Source organism: Rhincodon typus, chromosome 1 (assembly GCF_021869965.1).
Source record: "Rhincodon typus isolate 14 chromosome 1, sRhiTyp1.1, whole genome shotgun sequence".
In the NCBI taxonomy this organism is placed as follows: Eukaryota; Metazoa; Chordata; class Chondrichthyes; order Orectolobiformes; family Rhincodontidae; genus Rhincodon; species Rhincodon typus.
The window spans coordinates 30819942-30844880 of record NC_063332.1 but is presented as its reverse complement, the minus strand read 5'-3'; the positions used below and the strand labels follow the sequence as shown (position 1 = coordinate 30844880).

The 24939-nt window shown below is 39.4% G+C and overlaps 1 protein-coding gene across 1 annotated transcript; it reads right to left on the bottom strand.

Annotated features, from left to right (window-relative positions):
- Positions 1 to 260: 260 nt before the first annotated feature.
- Positions 261 to 24840, bottom strand: LOC109922540 (mothers against decapentaplegic homolog 4). The gene is made up of 4 exons (XM_048604041.1): positions 24627 to 24840; positions 22449 to 22617; positions 13656 to 13794; positions 261 to 3690 (listed from the first exon to the last, which is right to left on the bottom strand). The coding sequence occupies exons 1-4, from the start codon at positions 24773 to 24775 to the stop codon at positions 3479 to 3481; spliced, it is 669 nt and encodes a 222-aa protein (XP_048459998.1). The 5' UTR covers positions 24776 to 24840; the 3' UTR covers positions 261 to 3478.
- Between the last annotated feature and the right edge of the window lie 99 nt (positions 24841 to 24939).

Sequence of the window (24939 nt, the reverse complement as noted above, 5' to 3'; positions counted from 1 at the left end):
TAATAAAAAATGAAGCAGCATTAGGGAATACTTGCAACTTTGCTCTATTAATGCAGCCAAAACAAATCAAGTAAATCAAGAGTTAAAATGCAGCTGCAAAGCATTTATTGCAGTCTACACCTGAACAACATAATTGCATCAGGCCTTTTCACGTGAAAGATTTATAATGTTTCAACTTAAACAGAATTATTGACTTCAGATACTACAACACTTTTTAAAAGAGAACTATGCTAGGCTATAAAATAAAGGAGGAAATAGTATACTTTGCGAACATTTTATTTATACTAGTTGCTTAAAAGATAAAATGCATACATTACTTGCTCCATTCAGAACTGGTGACATTTTGTCAAAAGTGTTCTACTCCAAACAGATTTCCATTGCTGTCACACAGAGTCAATGCCATTCCCATCATCAATCCAACAGGGGCTAAAAACATGTCAGATTGCCGGACTCACAATGTGTCTCATGTTAACATCTTGCTACTTCAATAGCATAAATTTAAACAATTAGTTGGTCTTTGTTTGGATAGCATTTAATTGATTAATACAGATGAAATTTTTCACATCTACATGTAGTAACTATTTTCACATCTTTTCCCTTTGATCTTAAGTGAAGTGCTGTCACTCATAGCTCTCCTGCACAATTCAATCTTTCATTTCCAAAGGATTATATTGCAGATGCTATATTTTTTCCATTGTTTAAATTTAAAAGGTCAGTTTTCCAAGCCTACTTTGTTATTTTGTTCAGACAATATGAAACAAGGTCTCAAAAATCTGACAGGATTGAAGTAAAAACTGAGATGTGTCATGTGTCAAACTGGAAGTTTGTTTTTAAATCAGATTTTCAAGTTGGATGCTTTTAACTTTTAAAGTAAAAACATATCCTTGAATTTAAATGTAGATTGAGTAAGACATTTATAACTCTCAAAACATCCACAATGCATAATACAATTTTTACAAATCAGTATTTTTTTTCCCCAATTCAAAGAATTAAACTATTTCTTAGTAGCATGAGACAGGCACTCAATTATTTTAACCTCAACATTATTTTATCCTAACCCCTGCAAAGTCAATGCATGATCTCTTGCACATTAGTTTTAATAAATAGCATATCCAATGCAACTCTACTGTAAGAAAAAGGGCTGTCTTTACTATTCCTAGATAGGCATTTCAGATTTTTATTATATACTTTTTGTTTTTAACTATCCTAATAATACTTCATTCCTAGTAGTCTCTACAAATGGTGCCGAAGCATATAGTATAAAGATTTGCAAAATGTGCACACACATACATCAAAAGGGAGAGCTAAAAAAAAGTTTATCAGCAATTTCCCTGCCTCTCCCCGCCACCTTAGCAAACCACCTTAAAAACTTTACAATAGTATGTCACTTGCAGCAATAGCTAGTAACCAGAAAGCAGAAGTTAATCCAGATTCAACTTAGATGAAGAGGAGCAAGCAAGAAAGAAAATCTGTACTGGTGTTATGATTCACTACATTCCTAGATTCCTAAAGTTCCAACACTACAGACCTTCCATCTGGCAGACAAGCATTTCAAAGGCATAGTAATTGGTTTTGTTATTCAGATTTAAAAAAAATCAAAATTGGTAGCTCCTGATCTGCATTTTTAACTCCTGTAAAAATTACGAACACGTGTTTCATAAAAGATGCAATTTGATTTACATTTGGTTTCAACAAGAATTGGGACATTAATACATTTCACAGAAACCAATCAGCAGATATGTTGAACAGCAGCAAATACAATAGTACTCCTAAATGAATACTCAGAAGTTGTCTCTAGAATTTCATTAACCTGAAATGTTCACAGGCACACAATCTTGGTGCATCTTCCCTCTTGTCCAACTCGGATCTCAGCAAATAATGGTAAGCATATGAAACCATTGTATAATGTCCACCTGTACTGTGAAAAGATTTAACGGCACAACCACAAATTTTTAACCATTCTAATTTGGGCTCCATGTGCTCAGATATTTGCATTCTGCAACACTGATGGTAATAATAGTGAAAGTAATTTCAGATAATGACATACAAGAAGCATTTTGGTACTCAATATATTAAATAAACCAAGTAGTACAATGCAGATGGTCTTTTAAAAAACTCAACCTACCATTTCTACAGTTTAAGAATGTGTTAAAAACACATAGGGTAAAGATAAAATTTGATCTGGCTACAAAACACTGGTGTTGATCTTAACAAAATGTAGTCATCTAATGCCAAAAAAAATGCATTCCTCACAGGAAATATCATGACAAAAAAAACCTTTTATCATCCCTAACATAGTATACACAAATTTTTTTTTTTGGGGGGGGGTGTGTGTGTGTGTGTGGAGGGGTGGAAGAAATGACACCAAGAGAAACGAGCAGATGTTTCAGCATCAGATGCACCAGAATAGCATAAGAAAATGTTCCACGCTTTTAGTGTTATGAATAAGATCTGGAATTCTGTAAAAAAATATACGGCTTTTTAAATTTTTCTTCCAGATCAGAAACAAGCATTTCTTAAACCTCCCATCTCTGGTCATAAGCTGTGCGTAATTTGAAAACTTTGGCCAAAGCAGCCGATGTTAGTAAACAATGGCTAGACCCACATGCAAAAAAAGAAATTTAAAGAAAAATAAAGAAGCGAAGTACATTATTGAAGGTGATGAACAAACTGTACAATACAAACGCCCCTCTGTAGAGGAGCTCTATCTTAAGGGTGCACTATAAAAAGAAAGTCTTTTTTTGAATAAAGTGCAAATACAGGTGTTCTTTCAAATAAAGAAAGCCTGGATCTGTAAAGTGTGGCTAAAGAGAGGCCACATAGCTGTAATGCATGTACATTTTTCAAAATGAGGTTGCCATCCATCTATTTTACAACCTGTGTTTGACTGCTCTGGAAATTTCAAAAATGTAAACCAGAATACAGTTTTTTTTCTAAATCAAAACAAGTATGTTCCCCCACTTAGTTCTGCTTTTTCTGGCATGGAGGTATTAGTTATTAAGGTTTTCAATGCATTACGAGCAACTTGATCAGAACTTAAAACAATGATACCCTCACACTGCCCACATTTTAACCCAGCCCTTCAGTTCAGTTTTGGGCTTGGAGAAAGGTGGCTAAGCTAATCACCTAAATAGCTCTGCGCAGCACCAAATTAAGCAATTTCACAGCATTTGAATGTAGAATAACCATTATTGGTAACTACTACAGTCTCGATTATGTAATACAGGCTGTGAATCATACTGTGGAGTATCAAAGTGATGAACAAAGACACAAGCTTGAATACTGAGTTTTTTTTTTGTCAAGAGAAAATAAACAGTAGTTTTGCTGTTTGCTTTTTTTTCCTCCCATATCGACCAAAAAGTTTATGTTCTCAAAGAATATGCTGAACAACGGTAAAATACATCACTTTATTAACAAGGTTGAATTCTAGTCTTCTCCCCACCCCACCAAAATAAGACAATGGTTGTTGCAGAACAACTCAGTCCAGAGGCTGTGGTTCTGCAATCGGCATGGTGTGAAGTACTTCATCCAGCAGCTGAAGGGCACGATGTAGGTGAATTTCAATCCAACATGGGGTTTCTTTGATGCTCTGCCTTGGGTAGTCAGGTCCCCAGCCTTTAACAAAACTCATCCTGAGAATACAAAGCCGGCGCAGGTCATCGACTCCGATTCCCGCTGCAGCAGACAAACCTGAAAATGAAACAAAGATTAATGCAACTGCTTTAACTAAAGGCTTCACAAAATTTAATTCATTAGGATTAAGATTCTTGGAAATAAAAACACAGAACTTGAATGAAATCATGTTGGGCAACACATGAAAAGAAAACATGTTTTGTGTCCAAAATCAGAATGGTTACAGCAGTAAAGGAGGTCATTTAGCTAATCATGTTGCTGCCAGAAGAGTAACATTCCTAGCTAGTCCTACCTCTTTCCTATAGTTCCCCTGCAACACACACCCTACCCAAAATAAACAGTTTCTCCACTTTTGCTCCATCCAGAACCATAAAGTTTGAAAACCTCTGAAATATCCTCTTAATTTTTCCTTCTGTTCTGAACCCAACTGATGGTAATATAACACTAGTCAGATCCCAGAGTAAAACCTCTTGTTTACCACAGTTTTCAGACACTGAAAATATTCACGACAGGCTGCCAATGTACATTTGAGAAAAGAACAAAGTTTATTACACACAGAAAACATTATCCAAGAACTAGTTGGAAATCTTTACAGAAACTTAAACATGAGTGAAGGGTCATCCATATCCACACGACAGCTTCCAGTTCAGCTGGCATGGCTGTGATCAGTTTCTTTTTCAATAAGGTTTCAACATTCACGTCGCACAATTTTCTTTAGTTAATGTCTCTAACTAAGATCCTTAATTACGCTGCAAACCATAAAGGGTTAGAAAAGTAGGCCATTCAGCTCACTTATTATTTAATACGCCTTCCTAGCTGATACCTTCCCCTTTGACACCTCAAAAGACTTTGGCTTCTGGCTTTTTCTTTTCAGCAATGCAGGACTTCTCCCCTTCTGCTTTAACTGTTTTGGAGACTGCTAAACTAACAGTACCTCTATTTTTAAAGACCTTTTCTCTCTGGCTGAAGTGATTTCTGGCTGAAAAAATCAATTAGACTGACTAAAAAGCGACCTAGAAATATAAAAACAGAGAACAGGAGTTTCTATAAGCATTTGAAAATAGAAGAGCTAAAGTGATGCCGATCCTATCAAAAGTGAGTCGAGAGAATTGATATGGAAAATAAGATGGCAGCAAATGAACTGAAGAGGTATTTTTTACCGTTCTCCACTATTGAGGATAGAAGTAACACCCCAGAAACAGCTATAAATTGGGAAATGGAAAGGAATGAGGAAACCAAAAACAAAGTCGATTGGAAAAGTAAATTTTGGAGCTGCAATTTAATAAGTATCTTGTCCCTGACGTCCTAGGGTCTTGAAAGAAGTGGTTAGTGAGATAGTTAATGCATTGGTTTTAATTTTCCAAAATGCCCTTGATTCAGGGACAGGCCTATGAGATTGGCTTTCAGTGAACATAATTTGTATGAAAAAGTGAGGGGGACAATAACCAGGAAACTACAGGCAGTTACCTTAACATGCGTCATAGAAAAAAATGTTACAAGGCATTATTAAAGAAATTATAGCAGGATACATGGATAAGTTCAAGGTAATCAGGCAGAATTAATTTGGATTTATGAAGGGGAAATATGTTTAACCAATCTATGGAGTTCTTTGAGGCAACAAAGGGCATAGGTTTAAGGTGAGAGGGAAAAGATTTAATAGGGACCGGAGGGCAACATTTTCATGCAGAGGGTGGTGCGTCTATGGAACGAGCTGCCAGAGTTGGTGGTGAAAGTGGTTGCAAATACAACATTTAAAAGGTATCTGGAAGGGTGTGTGAATGGGAAACGTTGAGGGGGATATGGGCCAAATGCTGGCAAATGGGACTAGATTAGTTTAATTCTGCTGGCCTCAGATGAGTTGGACCGAAGGGTCTGTTTCCGTGTTGTATAACTCTATAACATGTAATGTGGATAAAGGGAGTTCTACTGTACTTGGTTGATAAAGTGCAACATCAAAGGCCATTGCAGCAAATGAAAACTTAGTGTTGCAGGAAGCATGTTGGCATGGAAAACAGATCAGCTGGTTAGTAGACATAAATGGCTCTTTTTCAGATTGCCAAGATGTAACAAGTGATGTCCTACAGGATTGGTGCTGGAACTTGAACTGTTTACAATTTATGAAAATGGCACAGATGAAAGTATAGTTGTCAAATTTGCTGATAACACAAAGGTACACAAGTTGTGAAAAGAGCACAAGTATAAAGGGATATAGATAAGTTAAGGAACAAGAAAATAGTTGGTTAGAAATATAGCTGTGATTTAATATGAGACAAAGGGGTCATCTGTGCATACGGCCAGAGGACACGGTTGAGGTCTTAAATGAATATTTCTCATCTGTATTCAAAGGAGAAAGGTATTGTAGCTGCAGACTTCAAGTTGGGATGGTGAGGTTTGACAGCACGTTAAGATTAATAAGGACGAGGTATTAGATGTTTTAGTAGGCATAAAGACACATAAATCCCTACAGCCTGATGAGGTGTATCCAGGTTGTGGGAGGCAACGGAGGAGATTGCTAGGACCCTGGTAGGGATATTTAAAACTGTGCTGGCCACAGGTGAAGTGTCAGGTGACACTTTGTTCAAAAGGGGAGAAAGGATAGGCCAAGTAATTATAGATCAGTTTGATCTGATATCAGTGTTGGGGGTTTTATTGGAAAGGGGTCTGATATACGCAATTGATCAACACACGGGGCTATCAAGAATAGTCAGCATGAATTTTTTTGTTTTAGAGGAAGATGCTATCTGCCTAATTTACTTGAGATTTTTGAAAAGGTGACTAAACATATTGATGAGGGTATGCAGTTGATGTGATTTACATGGACTTCAGTAAGGCCTTTGACAAGGTTCCACATGGAAGGCTGGTCCAAAACACAAGAGCCTATAGGATCCAAGACAAGTTGGCAAATTGGATCCAAGATTGGCTTGCCTATAGGAGGCAAAAGGTGACGGTGGAAGGCTGCTTTTGTGGTTGGAACCCTGTGACCAGTGGTGTACCACAGGGATCGGTGCCAGTACCCTTGCTGTTTGTTATGTACCTTAACGATTTGAATATAAATCTACGTTGGCAGAAGACATGAAAATAGATGGCGTTGTTGACAGTGACAAGGATGGTCCCAGGCTACAGACTGATACTGATCAGCTAGTAAATTGGGCAAAGCAATGGCAGATGGAATTTAATCCCAATGAATGTGAGATGATGCATTTTGGGAGCTCTAATAAGGGAAGGACATACACAATGAATGGTAGGTCCCTAGGGAGTTCTGAGGAACAAAGTGACCTTGGTGTACAAATATATAGATCCCTGAGGGTGTCAGCATAGGTAGACAGGGTGGTGATATGCTTGTCTTCATTAGCCAGGGTGTAGAGTATGGGAGCAAGGAAGTCTTATTACAACTTCATAAAACATTGATTAGATCACAGGTGGAATACCGTGTACAGTTCTGGTCACCATGCTATCAGAAGGATGTGACTGTATGGGAGACGGTATGCAGGAGATTCACCAGGATATTGCGTGGGATGAAAAGTCTCAGTTATGAGGAGAGACTGGATAGGCTGGGTTTGTCTTCTCCAGAGCAGAGGAGGCTGACAGGGCAATCTACTGAGGTATAAAAAATTGAGAGGCAGAAACAGGGTAGATCATGAGAATCTTTCCCTATGGCAGATGCACCTAAGACCAGAGGGCAGATGTTTAAGGTGAGGAGCAATTGGTTTAGAAGGAATGAGGAAAATTGTTTTCACCTCGAGAGTGGTAGAAATGGGGAACATGCTGCCTGAGAGGATGGTGGAGGCAATATTTAAGCATCTGGATGAGCACTTAAAATGCCAGCGTTTAGTAGGCTACAGACCAAGTACAGGTAAATGGGATTAGTGTAGTTTGGTGTTTGTCATAGACGTTGAGAGCCAAAGGGTCTGTTTTTATGCTGTACGACTAATTAGGTAGGATACACAAATAATAAAACTATTTAAAGATTTAAAATACACCACTGTAACTAACTGTAAAAGCCAGAAAGGCACACTTTGAAATTAGGATATACCTAGAAGGGGACATGGAGATGACACACACAGACTATTAATCAACAGAGGAGTACTTAGCACAGAGAAAGAGGTATAATCCTCTTTACTCCATGAAAGGAGACCTGGAAAGAAACATGGTAATATCACAGGAAGGCATTAAAATAAGACCATGAGACCATAAGATTTAGAAGCAGAATTAAGTCATTCGGCCCACTGAGACTGCTCTGCCAATCAACCGTGGCTGATACGTTTCTCAACCCCATTCTCCTGCCTTGTCCCTGTAACTCAATCCCTTTACTAATCAAGGAACCTTCTATATCTGTCTTAAATATGCTCAGTGACTCAGCCTCCTCAACCTTCTGCAGCAATGACTTCCAAAGATTCACCACCCTCTGGCTAAAGAAATTCCTCATCTCAGTTCTAAAGGGTCGTCTCTTTACTCCGAGGCTGTGCCCTCAGATCCTAGTCTGTCCTACTTGTAGAAATATTTCCTCCACTTCTGTTCTATCTAGGCGTCTCAATATTCTGTAAATTTCAATGAGATTCTCCCCTCACTCTTCTAAAGTCCAAGTACAGACCCAGAGTCCTCAACCACTCCTCATATGTCAAGCCCTACATTGCCAGGGTCATTCTTGTAAACCTCCTCTCACCCCCTCCAATGCCAGCACATCTTTCCTCTTCAAAACTCCCACAATCTTCCAAATGCGGTCTGACCAGAGCCTTATACAGATTCAGCATCTCTGCTCTTGTACTCCAGACCTCTTCAGAAGAATGCTAACATCGGAGGAAGAATATGGGAACCACCCAACTGACAGGAGATGACAAAGATCTTTATCGTATGAATACCATTAGAGTGACTGAGAACACTCAGAAATCAAATATCTTGACTGATAAACCTTTAATGAAGGATTATTTTAAGATTGAACGAAGGAGCAATGAAAGTAACAGCTATATGAGAGCATAAAACATCAGAAACAAATCGGCTAGATAAAAGTTCACAACTGTGTAGTTAGGTAGGAGAAGCTACTTTGATGTAGGGGAGGTGGTGACATAATGGTAATGTCACTGGGCTAGCAATCCAGAACCTCCTTGTCTCTGATTCTCCAGCATCTGCAGTTCCTACTATCTCTGATTCAGTTTTAACCCCACTGTGAAGCCTCTTCTAAGGATGCTTACCCTGAAGAAGTTACCCTCCTCCCTCCGGACAAACCTCAGGGGATCTCTCTCCCACTGCAACTCTCTCGTAATCTCTTCGGCCTTGAAACTGCTCGACCATGTCCTGAAGCAAACCAGGTACTACAGCCACATCACCTACGGAACCAGATCACCTTTACTGGCTCCATCCCCGCCTCCTCGACCTGTGTTTCCTCTCCACCTATCCTCTCCTCTATCCATGTTCTATCCGCCTCCTCCTCTCTCCCTATTTATTTCAGAACCCCCTTCCCCTCCCCCATTTCTGATGAAGGGTCTAGGCCTGAAACGTCAGCCTTTCTGCTCCTATGATGCTGCTTGGCCTGCTGTGTTCATCCAGCTCTGCACCTTGTTGTCTAGCAATCCAGAACACCAGGTTAACAATCTGGGGACATGATTAAAAATCAGGAATAACGGTGCCCATGTTGATTGCTAATTGTCGTATAAAAACCCATCTGATTCTCAATCACTGATCAGAGGTTTAACGGACTCCAGGATACTACTTTGTAATGGGCCACAGTGCAAGGTTACAACCTGATGCTTTGTGAGCAAGAAAGGAAGGCATCACCCATTTAAAATTTATTCTGCCAGCAAGATCTCATTTGTATTTTAATATGGTTTGTAAATCAGGGAAGTCGTCAAATACAGCTGCCTCTATTTCGATTTAGTGTACATGTGCATTAAAAAATTTGCCATAGAAAGAAATAACTGATGGTTTAACCAAGGGGATCACCACACCGCAGTCGAGAGGTTATGAAAAAAAAAAGTGTTTCATGACAACTAGTGCTGGAATTGAACCCACGCTGTTGCTGTCACTCTGCATTGCCAACCCTCTACATGCATATGGAATCGTGATGTAACTATGCATACTCAATCTTTCATCAGACTGCTCCCTTCCCTCACTTGCCACTTCCCTTCTCTGCTGCCTCGCACTTTTGATTTCTCTCTCTGAACATATCCCTTGACTACTCCACTCCATCCCGCCCACCTTCAACCACCCCTCCCGAACCCTTGCTGCTACCGCTCCCCCCCACTCTTAGCCTGGGGCTCAGCATGAAAGATAAAATATCTAACAAAGTTAAAGACTGTGTATTAGATCAAAGGAGAAGGCTTGTGAAGTTCCTATGAAAAAAGTAGTAAGCCTGAGAATTGGGTGCATTTTACAATTCAGTAAAAGAGGACCAAGAAACTGACAGACAGAAAATGATTGTAAACTAACACAAAACATAAAAATGAACTATAAATGCCTCTACAGATATGTAAAAAGTACATTACCAAAGACAAATGTGGATCTATGACAGACAGAAACAGGAGATTTTATAATGGGAAATAGGGAAATAGCAAAGAAGTTAAATAACTGCTTCAAATCTACAGGGGTTCTGCTATAACACGATAGTTGTGATCCTGCACAACACTGCATTATAGAAAATTACACTATAGAAATAACGGGGTCTATGAGAAAAGTGGGGTTAGGGCCAAACTGCATGCAAGCAGTCCTTACTGACGTCAGCCCAGGCCTCCACAATAATGTCAATTGCACTCTTGATGTTAAAGCTCTTCCAAAATTGAAGAACACTGTTCTTATTCCCTCACTGGCTGTAATCAGGCACTAAGGGGAATAAGGAGAGAAGTTGTGTTTGGGGGTAGAAATAGCACTTTGATGTTTTCAGAAAGTTCACCAATGGAGGGAGGATGGCTTGGCACATTATCTAGGATAAGGAAAATCTTGAAATCCAAACTTTTTTTCTTCCAATACTTCCTAAAAACATCTTCCAGAACATTAACAATAAGGTCAGAAAAACTTTGCACCGTCGGCCAACCTCTTTTGCTTGACCTAAAGTAAACACCTAGAGTCAACCTAAGGTAACCTTTTAAGGCTCGTGGTTTGGCAGAGTGGTACACCACCACAGGCTTAAGCTTTAAGCCTCCACTAGTATTGACCCAACCAGCAGCACAGTCATACAATCATTGGCAACCTTAAAATCTGGAGCACGTGCTTCATTCATAGAAATGTAGATTCTTGATGGTATTCATTTCCAGTATAAACCTGTCTCATCCAGACTGAAAATTTGATCTAAGTTGTAGCCTTCTTTGTCAATTGAACTTCTTTTTTACTATGGGAGGAAATGCATCGCATGCTCATCTGCACTGGCAGCTTCGCCACATAACTTTACCTAAGTTACAAATGCCTCTATAGGTAGATAAAAAGAACATTACCAAAGACAAATGCCGGTCTATGACAAACAGAAACAGGAGATTTTATAACAGGAAATAGGGACATAGCAAAGAAGTTAAATAATTGCTTTGTATCTACTGTATCTCCGTGGAGGAAGACAAACAAAGTCGTTGTAGAGATAGTGGATACACTGGTGGTCATCTTCAGAATTCTCTAGATTTTGGAATGAATCACAGAATCACATAAGTGTTACAGCACAGGAGGAGGTCATTCAGCCCATCATGCACACACCTGCTCGTATGGGTGCCTACAAATTGCAAGGAGGCAATGTAACCCCACTACTTAGGGAAGTAGGGAGGGAGAATACAGAGATCATGAAGCCTATTATCCTGACATCAACTGTGGGGAAAACACTAGACTATACTATAGTGTATACTATAAAATAGTATAATGGAAGCAAAAACTGATCTGATAATAAATAATGATCTGTTTGCTGAAGTCAACACAGATATATGAAGGGGAAATCCTGTCTGGTAAACCTGTTCATTCTTTTTTCAGGTTACTAGCAGAGTAGAGTAAAATGAACCAGCTACTCATAACCTTAATCGATAATTCGGATACGGGAAGCAAATGCAATATTTCAAAGCTTGAGATGGCACAGAACTAAATGCTGGGAAGTTGATGCAAAGAAGTTTCAAAAACAATTTTGGCAGGCTGAGTGGGTAAGAATATGGCAGATGGAATGTAATGTGAGGTTTTCCACCTCAGTAGGAGGAAGAGAGGTGGTGCATTTCTTAAATGGTGAGACATTAGGAAGTGCTGATGTACAAAGGACCTGGGTGGCCTGGTTCATAAAGTCTTTGCATGTTAGAATGCAGGTGCAGCAGATAAGTAGAAAGGCAAATGGTATATTGATTTTTATTACCAGAGGACTGCAGCACAGAAATAAATTTGATTCTTCTCGGAACTCTGGTCATATTAGACATGAAATTTTAAATCTTTCCCCACAAATGCTACGAAAGCTGAGTTTCTCTAGAACTTTGCTTTTGTTTCATATCTCCAACATCAACTGCATATTGTTTTTAATGTTTTCCTTTGGTTGTTCCCAACAAACAAAGTACTAACCGTACTCAACCAAAGCTTACATGCAAAACTTGCTAGTGTCTAACATTAGACGTTTTTCTGCAAATGTTTCATAACCCCAAGTGTGCGAGGAATTACACTGACAACCAATTCAGGATTGTTAGTCAGGCACACAGTGTAGTATAACGGTATGTATTGGAAGTTACATATATTAATACACCAGAAGTATTTGCAGACAAAGTACCTTTTTTAAAAAAATTGATTCACGGGATGTTGGTGTCACCAGCTTGGCCAGCATTTATTGCTCAGAGAATAGTTAAGAATCAAATTGCTGTTGGATCTGGAGTCACATCCAGGCCAGACCAGGCAAGGGTGACAGATTACCTTCTAAGGATACTAGTGAAACTGATGGGTTTTTCCTGACAATCAGTAATGGTTTCATAGTCATCATTAAACTCTTAATTCCAGATTCTGATTGAATTCAAATTCTACAATCTGCTATGGCAGAATTTGAACCCAGGTCCCCAGAACACTACCTAGGTCTCTAGATTAATAATCTAGCAATAATATCACTAGGCCACCACCTACCCACTAAACATTCACTGGGCCTGTTTCAACTCAACAGAATGGGTTATGGCAATTCACTGGTTCACATCTCAGAGCAACACCTCGATCAGTGTCAACCTGTCTGGTTTAATATTTAAATAAAGCCTGGTTGTTAAATGTCAAATGTCAAATCTTAGGCAGCTTGCCTAGAGATTGTAGAATATGTATGGTAGAAAAAAACCCAAAAAGTGAGTGTCTGGAAATAAAACAAAAATCACATTCAAAGAGCAAAGATCACAAACACACACAGGGGTCAGAATGAGAATCAGTAAAAGGCCCCACAACCTTGGGCTTTGAGCCCTCAAGGGTGAGATTTTCAGCAGCAAAGGACACAAGATTTCATGTGCAAACTAGAATCATCCAGCATTGCAAAAGGTGGTACCAAGGAGATATAAACCATTTGAGAATGATTGGTGATGGCAAGCCATCCATGCTTGAGTAACAAGGAGTGGAAGAACGAAACTAAAATACAAAGCAACATCTAAGAACTTCATTAAGTGATAAAGAAAACACTTGACAGTGTAAACACTCAACCATACTTGTCTCAAACATGCTTGGGAGTGAAGAATATTGTTCCAACATATAAACAAACAAACTCAGTTGCATGTCAATGTTTGTACTGACCAAATAGCAGTACTTCATGGGCTAAAGCAACACATGTCAAACGATAACTGAACAAAAAAATCCATATAGATCCTCCCCAAAACATTGATTAAAGCAGTTGAACTCTAGCAGTCATGCTGAGGATGTGGGTCCAGAATGATAAAAGTTAGGGAATCAAAGGAATAGGCTTTGATAGGTAAAACATTGACATGCAACTGAGTTTGTTTGTTTATATGTTGGAACAATATTCTTCGCTCCCAAGCATGTTTGAGACAAGTATGGTTGAGTGTTTACACTGTCAACTTTACATATCATGCAAAATAGTGAATGCTACTGGCATGGTAACTTACTAATAGCTGGAGCGATACCTCCAACTGAACCCGGTCCAGGGATATTTCCAGCAACAGCTGCTGCTTGAGCAGCGGCTGCAGCCTGAGCAGTTGCAGCTTGTTGTTGCATTTGACGGTGACACTGACGCAAATCAAACACCTGAAACATAAACAAAAATAACAGATTCTAAACAGGTCAACACTTATTTAGAGAAGAAGCTCACAAATCCAAATTATCAGTACCTGCTGTCAAACACCATCCAAGACCTCTATAAATGTGCTCATGAATCTAACAGCACAGTTGCAAATTGGAAAAATAAAGCAACACCACCCCTCATGCCCCTGAGCCGGTGGAAAAACTCTTGGTGTTCACCCAGAATTTACGAAACGGGGAACCAAGTGAGTAAACCATGTACCATAGCTCAGTTCTATAATGTATATCTAGTTTTTAAACTTAAGCAGTTCTGAGGCTTGGGACAAAGTGTTAGTGTGTTTTTTTTTGTGTGAGGGAAGGCCGGGTGACTTGCAAATAAACTGACAATGTCATGTTTCGGTGCCAAATGTCAGGTGATGTGACACCAGCTATGTGGCAGAATGCCACATTTTTCAAAACAATAAAAATGAGAAATCCATTTACTACAGGATACGATATTAAAAGATCATTTTCAAAGAATCTTCCGTTAGATCGCAATTTTGCACGATTGTTATGCCTTGCTAGGGTAGCGTGCTAGAAATCAAGGCCCCGCTAATCCCAGGATCATCACAAAAGTTGAAGATCTTACCGAAGTACACAAAATTCCTCAACTTGCCTGCCTTTTTAGACTGAGGCTGACAGAAAGCACAGAACAGATTTCTGTACTTGACAAAATTTATTACATATAAATAGATTCTAGCTACAAGGAAATAAGTATGAACCGTCAACGTAACGACGGGTTAAAACTCAAACCCCTTACGAACTCTGCAACAAACACATTATAGATAGACACAAAAAAATTGTTGTTATGGGTGAAAGGCAAACCCGGAAAGGCAGTTAAATGGCCCCTGTTCACAAGGTTCACTAGGATGATCCTTTTGCTTGTCAGGACTTATTGTTCATCAACCTCTCGCTTCTTTCAGGTGGTTTCACTTCTTTGCAGGAGTGGTTAATTCACAAACTATAAAAGGTCTCTGGCTTGTTGGTTAAAAACTCCAGCTTAAAGCAAGTGGTGACAGAACAAACTGGTTTTTGTACACCGTTAGGTGTTTTTACTAAAAGCAAAAGGAAACCACTCCACTTCTTGGGGTCTGAAAACTTCCAGGCAATGCGGTTCCCACTTATGAGCTGTCCAATTGTCTGGGAGTCAGAGTTTTTGGTAGGAAGAAAGCCTTTGTCATCGACAACTAGCCACCATTTCACAGATCAATGGATTACTTGCTGCCAGCCACTGTTCTCATACCCCCGATTCGAGTTTACCTGTAACCAATCTTACGCTGCAAGTTGAACAAACAAGCATAAACAACACTTACAATACGTTGTGGTAACTTGTTTTTAAATGCAATCCCCTATACAATCCTTGGTTTCTAAATCAGTCCTTTCCCCATAAGACATAGGAGCAGAAGTTGGTCAGTAACTTATCAAGCCTGCTCTGCCATTCAATGAGACCATGGCTGATCTGAAAATCCTCAACTCACTTTCCTACCTTCTCCTCATAATCCCTGAATCTGTTGCTAATTAAAATTCTTTCAGCCTTGATTATTCTCAATGACCAAGCCTCTACAACTTTCTAGGTTAAAAATTCCACAGAATCATTGCTCTGATAATAGTAATTCCTTCACATCTGTTTTAATTGGATGACCTCTTACTGTGAGATGATGCTCTCTCATCCTAGAATCTTCCACAAGTGGAACCAATTTTTCCACATCTACCCTGTTAAGTGCCCTAAGAAACTTGTATGTTTCAAAAAGGTCAACTCTCATTCTCCTAAACTCCAATGATTCCATGCCCAACTGAAACAACCTCACCTCATAAGACAGTCTTTCCATACCTGGGAAACAGTCTACTGAACCTTCTCTGGAGTGCTTCCAATGGCAGTATACATTTCCTAACAGAAGAGGCACAAAATTGTTCACAGTATTCCAGCTGTGATCTGACTAGTGTCTTACATAGTTTTAGCGAGGCCTCACTAGTTTTTACTCCATTCCCTTCAAAATAAAATCCAACATTACACTAGCCTTCCCAAATAGCTGAAGCTATATACTAGTTTTTTTGTGATTTATGTGCAAAAACTGCAAATCTCACTGTGCTGTGGGTTTCTACAGTCTTTCCTCATTTAAATAATAACAGGAAGAATAGAAAAGCTGATTAAGTACACAATCTCACATTATATTCCATGTGCCATGCTTTTACCCATTCGCGTAGCCTGTCTATATCCCGCTGCAAACTCTGTCATCCTCAGCACTTGCCAACAGGCGTGTGTCAGCCACAAAATTTGGTTATAGTATATTCACTTTCTTCATCCACGTTCTTACCAATTTCAGTCTCCATAATCAAAAATACAGAAAAGTAAAAAGATACAGTCTTTACACCCGTCAACAGTCATACACAAGAACTTGAGGCACTGGGTTCAGTGTAACATTGACAACAGCTAGCAGTAGCAGTCTGTTAGGTGCATCAGTATCACTTCTTCTCTGCAAAGTTGTAGCTGTGTTCATCCATAACGCTATTCTGGTGCTTAGCAAGCAGAACGTGCAAAGTAACAACAGGTTGGTCAGTTCTTTAGGCACTAACCACTGATACATAAACGATTTTTTATGATCTATTGTTGATTACCAATTGATACAGATTAACAGATTAACAGATATTGCACATTAGGGACGAATAGCGTTGTCCAAGTTTTAGAAGAAAACTAGGACTGGTAGTAAACATTTAAAAGCGAATCTGCAAACTAACTAATGCACTAATGGAGTTGAAGGTTGGATGTGAGGGGTACAATATCAATTATTTGGCCCACATCTACAGTTAAGTTGCTGGTGCCAAGTTAAACTATTAAAACCTAGTCAAGCAGCTGTGCAAAGCTGTTGATGGAAAAGAATTTTTTTTAAACAAGCTGGATGATAGCTACCAGGCTAGTGGTTCTTCCTCTTTGTCATTCGGAGGTAATTTATTGCCATTTGTCATCCTTTTTCCTCAGTCTATGCTTGTACAGCAATTCAATACTGAAGGTGGCCATTCAGTCCAATGGCCTCCACCAACTCAAATAGTCCTATTACCCTGCTCCTTTCTTAAAGTGAGACATATATTTTTTTCTCTTCAACAATGTAAACTGATTTCCTTAATTTCCTGTTTAATTCAAGAAAGTCCACATCTAACTTAGCACCTATTAAAACACAAGTTCATTTGCGCCTGGGAGAAAGGTAAGGGATTCTTTTCAAATTAACCAATTGACAGAAGGTTAGTGAATAAAGAAGGGGAGCCAGTTGTCTGTCATTTTGAGGACACTGCTTGCTCAAGAAATACAATATTGAGATGCTCTTTCAAAAGAACCCTGAATTGATGTAGAACTTGTTCTTAGCAGGCTTTCCTCTTTACACTTGTGTTATGAACCAGAAGCAGGAGTAGGTCATTAGACCTCAAGCCTACTCTGTCATTCAATAAGATCATGCCAGATGGTAGTCTTAAATCTACATTCCCGCCTACCCCAATGACATTTCAACAGCATGCTCAACAAAAATCTATTTACTCCTGCCTTAAAGTTATTCAAGCACACTGCCTCTACCACCTTTGCAGGAGAATTTCAAAGACTCATAATCCTCAGAGAAATATTTCGCCCAATGTGTTGCAAATAGGCAACCTTTAATTTTTAAACAATGATCCTCGTTTTAGATTCTCCCCTAAGAGGAAGCATCCTCTCCATATCTCCCCTCTCAAAGTGCTTCAGGATCTAGCAAGTTTCAGGAAACATTTTTAAAGAAACCATTCCAGCTATGTATACAAAAGTCAGAGTCATACAGCTTAGAGGCCCTTTGGCTCATCAAGTCTGCACTGAGCTACCAACACTAATCCCACTTTCCAGCACTTGGTCCATAGCCTTGAATGCTATCAATTTTTCAAGTGCTCACCCACATATTTTTTAAAGGCAGTGAAGATGCCCACCTCAACCACCCTCCCAAGCAGTACAATCCAACTTCTCATCACCCTCTAGGTGAAAATGATTTTCCTCAAATTCCCTCAACCTCTTGCCCCTCATTACTGACCATTCAACTGAGAGGAATAGCTACCTTCTATCCACCTCATCCATGCTCCTCATAATCCCGTATCAGGTTGCCAATCAGTCTTCTCTGCTTTAAAGAAAACAACTCGAGCTTATCTCTTCATTGCTAAAATGCTCTGACCCAGACAACATCCTGGTGAATCTTCTTTGCACGGCCTCAAGTGCAGTCATCTCCTTCCTAAAATATGATGACCAGAACTGCAGAGTATTCCAGCTGAAGCCTACCAAAGTTTTTTTATGCAACCCCAATATAACATCCCTGCTGTTATAAACTTAGCCACCACTGACAAAAGCGAGAGCTCCAAATGTATTTTTAACCACACTATGTCTTCAAGGATCTGTGTACAAGCACCCCAAGATCCCTCTGAGCTTCTGTCTCCTGCCATTCATTCAGTCTTCCCTTGTCTTGTTATTTCTTCCAAAAGGCATTATGTCACACTTTTCAGGGTTAAATTCCATCTGCCCCTGATCTGCCCATCTGACTAATCAATCTATATTCTTCTGCAACCCAAGACATTGTTCCACACTGTCAACCACCTGGCCAATTTGTCTCATCTGCAAACTTACTTATCACCACCGTCCCACATTCACATCTATAATGTTTATATATATCATGAACAATAAGAGACACAGCACTGTTCCCTGTGGAATGCCACTGGACACTGGCCTCCAGTTACAAAAGCACTCTTCAACCATGAAGCCAATTTTAACATGACTTTGTATTTCATGTGCTTTTACCTTCTTCATCAGTCTCCCATGTGGGAACTCATTAAAGGCTTTACTAAAATCCATATAAACTACAGCACTACATTCACTGACACACCTGATCACCACTTCAATAAAAAAATCAAACTAATTTGTTAGGTATGACTTCCTTCCGACAAAGCCATCCTGACTATATCCCTGATCAAACACTGCCTCTTCGAGTATACATTAATTCCCTCCTTCAGAATTTTTAGTTTTCCTACCATTGACCCGAGACTCATTGGTCTGTAATTCCCTGGTTTTCTCTACCACCTTTTTGAAAAATGGAACCACAATGGCTGTGTCCAGTTCTCTGACTCTACCCATGGCCAAGGGAACCAAACATTTAGGTTAGAACCTTATAATTATCTTCCTCACCTCCCACAGCAGCTTGGATTGCAACTCATCCAGACCTGTGGTTTGTACATTTTCAAGCCCACCAAAACTTCCAATACCTCCTCACTCCCATGTTAATCTACTCAAGAACCTCATCACCCCCTTCCCGAATTCTGTACCTCCATCCTCCTCCTCCTCCTGAGTAAAGTCAGACGTGAACTACTTGCTTAATAGTCTACCAATGTTCTCCAGTTCCACACACAGACTGCTCCCCACCTTGATCCCTAAACGGCCCTGCTCTTTCCCCAGTTATCCATTTTCCCTTACACTTGTATAATACCTCGGGATTCTCTCTAATTTTACCTCAGTGTTTTCTCATGTCCCCTCTTTGCTCTCTTAATTGCTTTCTTAAGATCTGTCCTGCAATTTCTATATTCCACCAGGGCCTCCATTGATTTGCTTCCTTTGTACTCTTCAGGAGAGATATTAGGAAGCACTTTGCCCAAAGGGTGGTAAATGTTTGGAACTCTCTTCCGCAAATGGCAGTGGATGCAGGATCAGTTGTTAATTTTATTTCTGAGATGAATAAAGTTTTGTTAATCAGAAGTATTAAGGGATATTGGAAAACGGTAGGTACATGGAGTTAAGCCACAAATCAGACATGAGCTCACTAAATGAAGAACAGGCTCAAGGGCTGAATGGCCTACTCCTGTTCCTATGTACCTGCTAAAAAATTCTCTTCCTTCCTCAAACTTGAAGTGAAGTTCTTTTTATCCATAATCGTTTAATATTAAATATAAAGCAGACGTGATTCAGTTAACAACACAGCATAACAATTCAGTTTCCCATTATCCCTACTAAAACACTCATCTCACATATATATGCATGTTAAATTGCGTCAGACACATGTCTGCCCACTTCTCTAGCCTATATTCCGCTGAAGACTGTTATTGCCGTCACTGTTCATCACATTTGTTCCAATTATCAAGGTGCTCATCCGTAAAGTGCATACATTTTCAGTCTATCTACAAATTGAAGCTAAGTTAAAGCTAACCTCATAAACCACAATGTCCAACCACCACTGTTTGCTTTGCATTGTGACATTTCTTTTTAAAAAGTTTTGCTCACATTTGATTTCCCAACTCAATAGCAACTAAAATATAGGAAAATTGCCCTAAGGTTCCATGGAGGTATGATCATTCAAAAAATCCACCAACCAAAGAACAAAGTAGGTTTAGAGAAGGAGGACATCATGTAGCAAAGGGATTTGAGCAGGGAAACCAGAGGGCAAGCTTAATTAATTGAAGGCATCAATTGTGTAGTAAGGGAAAAAAGGCAGGATGCACAAGAGGCCATTTGTAAAACACAAAAATTGGGGAAGAAAAGTATTGTACCAGAAAGAGTTCTGGATGATATGAAGTTTATGGATGGAGAATTTGGGGGCCAGGCAAAGCAAATATTGAGATAACCAGATCTGCAGGTTTCAATAGCATGGAAGAGAGCTTTAGCAGCAGGTGAGCTAAGGTTGGGAGAGAGGCAAGTGATGTCAAGAAAATGACAATTATATATTTACTGCTGTGATCAAATTATTCTTTTGACACTTCATCCAGTTCTGGTCAGCAAGAAATAAGGGAATTACAACCCTGCAGGCTATACAGAAGAAAACTAAGCAGCTACTTCCCAGTGCCATTTGTATGGCAGGATGGATGGGACGTAACTCATCGCCTTGCAAAGAGCCATCTAATCTCTTACAAGTATGCAAAATTAAGCTACAAAACAAACATAAAATATTGCAGGTGCTCAAAATGCAAAATAAAATGAGAAAATGCTGGAGATATTCAGCAGTTTATACAGCAGTTGTGGTGAGGCAAACAGAGGTAACATTTCAGTTTGATGAATTTTCACTGGAACTAAGTACAATTAAAAATGTAACACATTTTAGTCAAATGAAAGAAGGGAGGGAGGGGAAAAAGAACAAAAAATGTAACATGTGAGATAGGTTGAGAGACTGGGAACAGAAAGAGTGATGGTACAGTGCCAAAGCAACAAGTAAAGAAACAAAAAGTGTGCCCAGAAGAACTGTGAACAACAAAATAGCGAACAGCTCCACGCAGAAGTGAAGGAAAAAACGCAACTAAATCAAAAAATTACAAAGAAAAAGAAACAAAAAGGGGTAATAGATAATGGTCTGAAATTGTTGAACCCAATGTTAAGTCTAGAAGGTTATGAAGTTCCTGACATCCTTGAGATTATCTGCCTTCAATTTGCTTTGATCTTCACTGCAGGAGGCAGAAAACAGAGATGTCAATGTGATAGACATAGTTAATCCGTGAACAGGGAAGGCAAAGTTGAAGGTAGGTATTCCAACTACTTGGGAAAATGCACTGATTCCTAAGTCTACCAATCCCAGGGTTATCACAAAATTAAAGATTCAAAGTACTCAAGTTCCATAATTTACCTGCCTGATGGACTCAGGTTAACAGAAAATGCTGACCAGGTTTTTGTATTTAACTATTCATTACAAATAAGTAAATTCTAAGCACAGATACATAACTATGGAGTACCAACATATAACTTTACTAGTTAAAACTCTAATGCTATTTTAAACTCCTGCACACACATACAGACAGGCACAGACAAACAGATAAGAATACTGGTATTACAGGTAAAGAGGAAAAAAGGACGGAAAATACAGCTCAATAGCGCTAGTCCAGTGGGTTCAATGAAACGTTCCTTTTGCTTCCCAAGACTGTTCTCTTCAAACACCTTTTTCCAGGTTCTTTCATTTCTTTGCAGGAAGCTTATGACAACTGGTACACTCAGTACAAAGTCACTTTGTTGCTGCCTACAGCAACTGTTTTGTGTGTGTGCGCGTGTGGGGGGTGGGGGGGGGGGGGGGGGGGGGGGTGGGGGGGAGAGAGGTGGGGTTGTCGGGGTAGAGAATGGGGGAGTAGCTTTCTTCAGATTCTTTTACATAGAGACACAGAACCTGCTCTTCTAACAGTCCGAAGCCTTCTCCCAGTGTATCGTTCACACATAGCTGTTCAGCTGCCCAAGGACAAAACAGAGAGTTGTTCTCAGGCTGATGGTCTATAGCATTCACAACTGTTCATAATTGCAAAAATTAACCAACTACCAGTTGCTGGCTGGATCTCAATGTGTATACACCCAGGTGGCATCTTATCCCCTATTGCCTGGAAAGCAGCAATTTAAACACAACATTCAATGAGTTCCAGTAACTTATTTTCAGAAGTGCAGCAGTTCCTGCACAGTCCTTGATTTCAGAATAGTCCTTTCCCCATTTCAGTCCACAATCAAAAATGCAGAAAAATAAGAAGATGTGGTCTTTACACAGGCAAGAAAAACAGAAGGAAGAACAAAACTGTGAATAATATTTTAGGCAGAGTGTATCTGTATTAAGTACTTAAAAGCATTTTTAAAATATATCCAAGCATACAAGAATGCAAAAGAAGATTTAACAAACCTTAATGTATGCACTTGGATAAATCTTGTGAACTGCATCACCGGGAGCACGTCCAGCTTCTCGATCCAAATAGTAGCTCTGCACAAAGACAGCATGATCACTCAAACACCGTACCCAGACATCACCTTCCCCTTTGCACTCTAGCTGCACACCTTTTCCAATATGCAACCTGACAGCAAAAGAAAAAGAGAATGAAAAGATTGAATTAAAATCTCACGTTGAAATATGATCAGTCTTGAAAGATTTCAGAACATCCCCATCCAACTTCCATACATTTCATTTACAACTACCCCTCTCAGACGCCAAAAATCATATCATTTGCACAAATTTTAAAAACAATGGAAATCCAGCACTGTTGAACAGCCATTCTTTTCTACATTGCTGTGTAGCTTTAAACATCTTCCTATTTATCAAAAACATAATGCAGTCAAAAAATGAAAACTTTACAACTGTGATATAGTTTGTTAAATGACTTGAAAATGAACTGGTTTCCCATGACATTACAAATGTACTGGCTGTGAACCAACCACAAATGGGAAATCTCAAGTTAAGAAAAATAGTCAAAACAATGCTGGTTGGAAGTGAAGAAACCAAGTGTACTGCCAACAGTCAGAGAACGCACATCCTACTTCCAGCAGGTTTGCTTTGTACATCCCACTGGGACATGCAATCTGGCTAAAACACATTAGTTTCACTGCTTCAATCAGGCAACTGGTGTCAGCCTCATTAAATTCTAGGAATCTTCGTTGTTTTTGGGCACATAATCTGATTGAGCACTGAAGTCTAATACACCCATTTACAATAAACAAAATTGCGCAACTTAAGTTTTGTGCCCAGAAATTATGTAATGCAAATGAATAAGTAGATGTTTCACATATCTGCTGTATTAGCTGGTGTGAGCAAAATAGTCAAATACATGGATCCTAAGGACCATATTGTTGAGAGTAAAGTGGAAGGGTTTAAGACAGGGAATTCAAGTGCTACGGGCATACGAGGGTGAGGCTATTATTAGTAGGTAATGGATGGGGAAATGTCCATAAGAAGTCTTAGTAAGAAGTGCACTGGGGGCAGGTGACATTGTAGAACTAAAGGCAAAAGAAAATGACAAGGCGAAGGTCATGAAGTTACTCAAATATGTTACTGCTTAATAAAGAAACCTGTCAAAATTACATGCAGTCGGTCAGTCCAGATCCGGAGGCCTCATTAACACAGATCAGTTGCACAGGTGGTGATCAAAGTAGTAATTTCTAGGAATTCCTCTCATAAGACTACAAATGCATGTGTGTTCAGAGACATTTCAATATTGCAAGTTTCACTCTTCCTTCCCACTAAAAGTAGCAGGAACTAAGATATATAATGAACAAAAACAAAGTTGCTGGAAATGCTCAGCAGGTCTGGCAACATCTGTGGAGGAGAAAACAGAGTTAACATTTCGGGTTCGGTGACCCTTCCTCAGAACAGTTCTGAGGAACGGTCACCGAACCCGAAACGTTAACTCTGTTTTCTCCTCCACAGATGCTGCCAGACCTGCTGAGTTTTTCCAGCAACTTTGTTTTTGCTCCTGATTTACAGCATCCGCAGTTCTTTTGGTTTTTATCGAAGATATATAATACTGGACAACAAGCAAGATTTCCTTTAGTGTTGCTGAAATTTTTCTGAATTAAAAGATATTAGATATGGACCTAGAAGGCTGAGGGGTGACCTTATAGAGGTTTATAAAATTATGAGGAGCATAGTTAAGATGAATAGTCAAGGTAGGGAGTCCAAAACTAGAGGATATAGGTTTAAGGTGAGAAGGGAAAGATTTAAAGGGACCTGAGGGGCAACTTCTTAGCACAGAGGGTACAGTTTATAAAGAAGCTGCCCGATGAAGTGGTAGAGGTGAGTACAATTACAACATTTACAAGACATTTGGACAGGTACATGGATAGGAAAGGTTTAGAGGGATATGGGCCATTTGCAAGCAGCTGGGACTATTTCAGTTTAGGAAACCAGGTTGGCATGGACAGGGTAGGGGGAGGGGCAGTGAAGGGTCTGTTTCTCTGCTCTATGACTCTATACTATGACACGAGGTTTCAACAGCATTACACCACAATATTTTATTGAAATGTAATACTCAAGTCCAATAAATTGCATTCAAGACATTCTTCCATTGCTTCCCCGAACATTTCATTTTACCTGGCTCTTTCAATAGCTTCTGTTCTATGAACATTGGAAAGTTGGCCAAGACAAAAGCGGTCACCCCCAGAAGGATCCACATATCCATCAACAGTAACCACAGGACAGCTGGATGGCACTTTGAATGTTTCTCCAACTTGCACATCCATCTCGAAGTAAGCAATTGAACACCAGTATTCAGGAACTAGAAATTGGATTACAGATTATACATCAAACCATAAAGTCTGTCTACAAATCAAGATACTTGTATTTAATACTTTTGAAAACACGAATATTTCAGCAAGAAAGAAAAAGCTGATTTATTTCATACCCC

Coding starts and splice junctions, on each gene's coding strand:
- LOC109922540 (XM_048604041.1), bottom strand. CDS start 24,775: ATGGATGTGCAAGTTGGAGAAACATTCAAAGTGCCATCCAGCTGTCCT. Junction 13,795..22,448: donor ATCCAAGTGCATACATTAAG/GTTTGTTAAATC, acceptor TTTATGTTTCAG/GTGTTTGATTTGCGTCAGTG. Junction 3,691..13,655: donor AGGTATCGCTCCAGCTATTA/GTAAGTTACCAT, acceptor TTTCATTTTCAG/GTTTGTCTGCTGCAGCGGGA.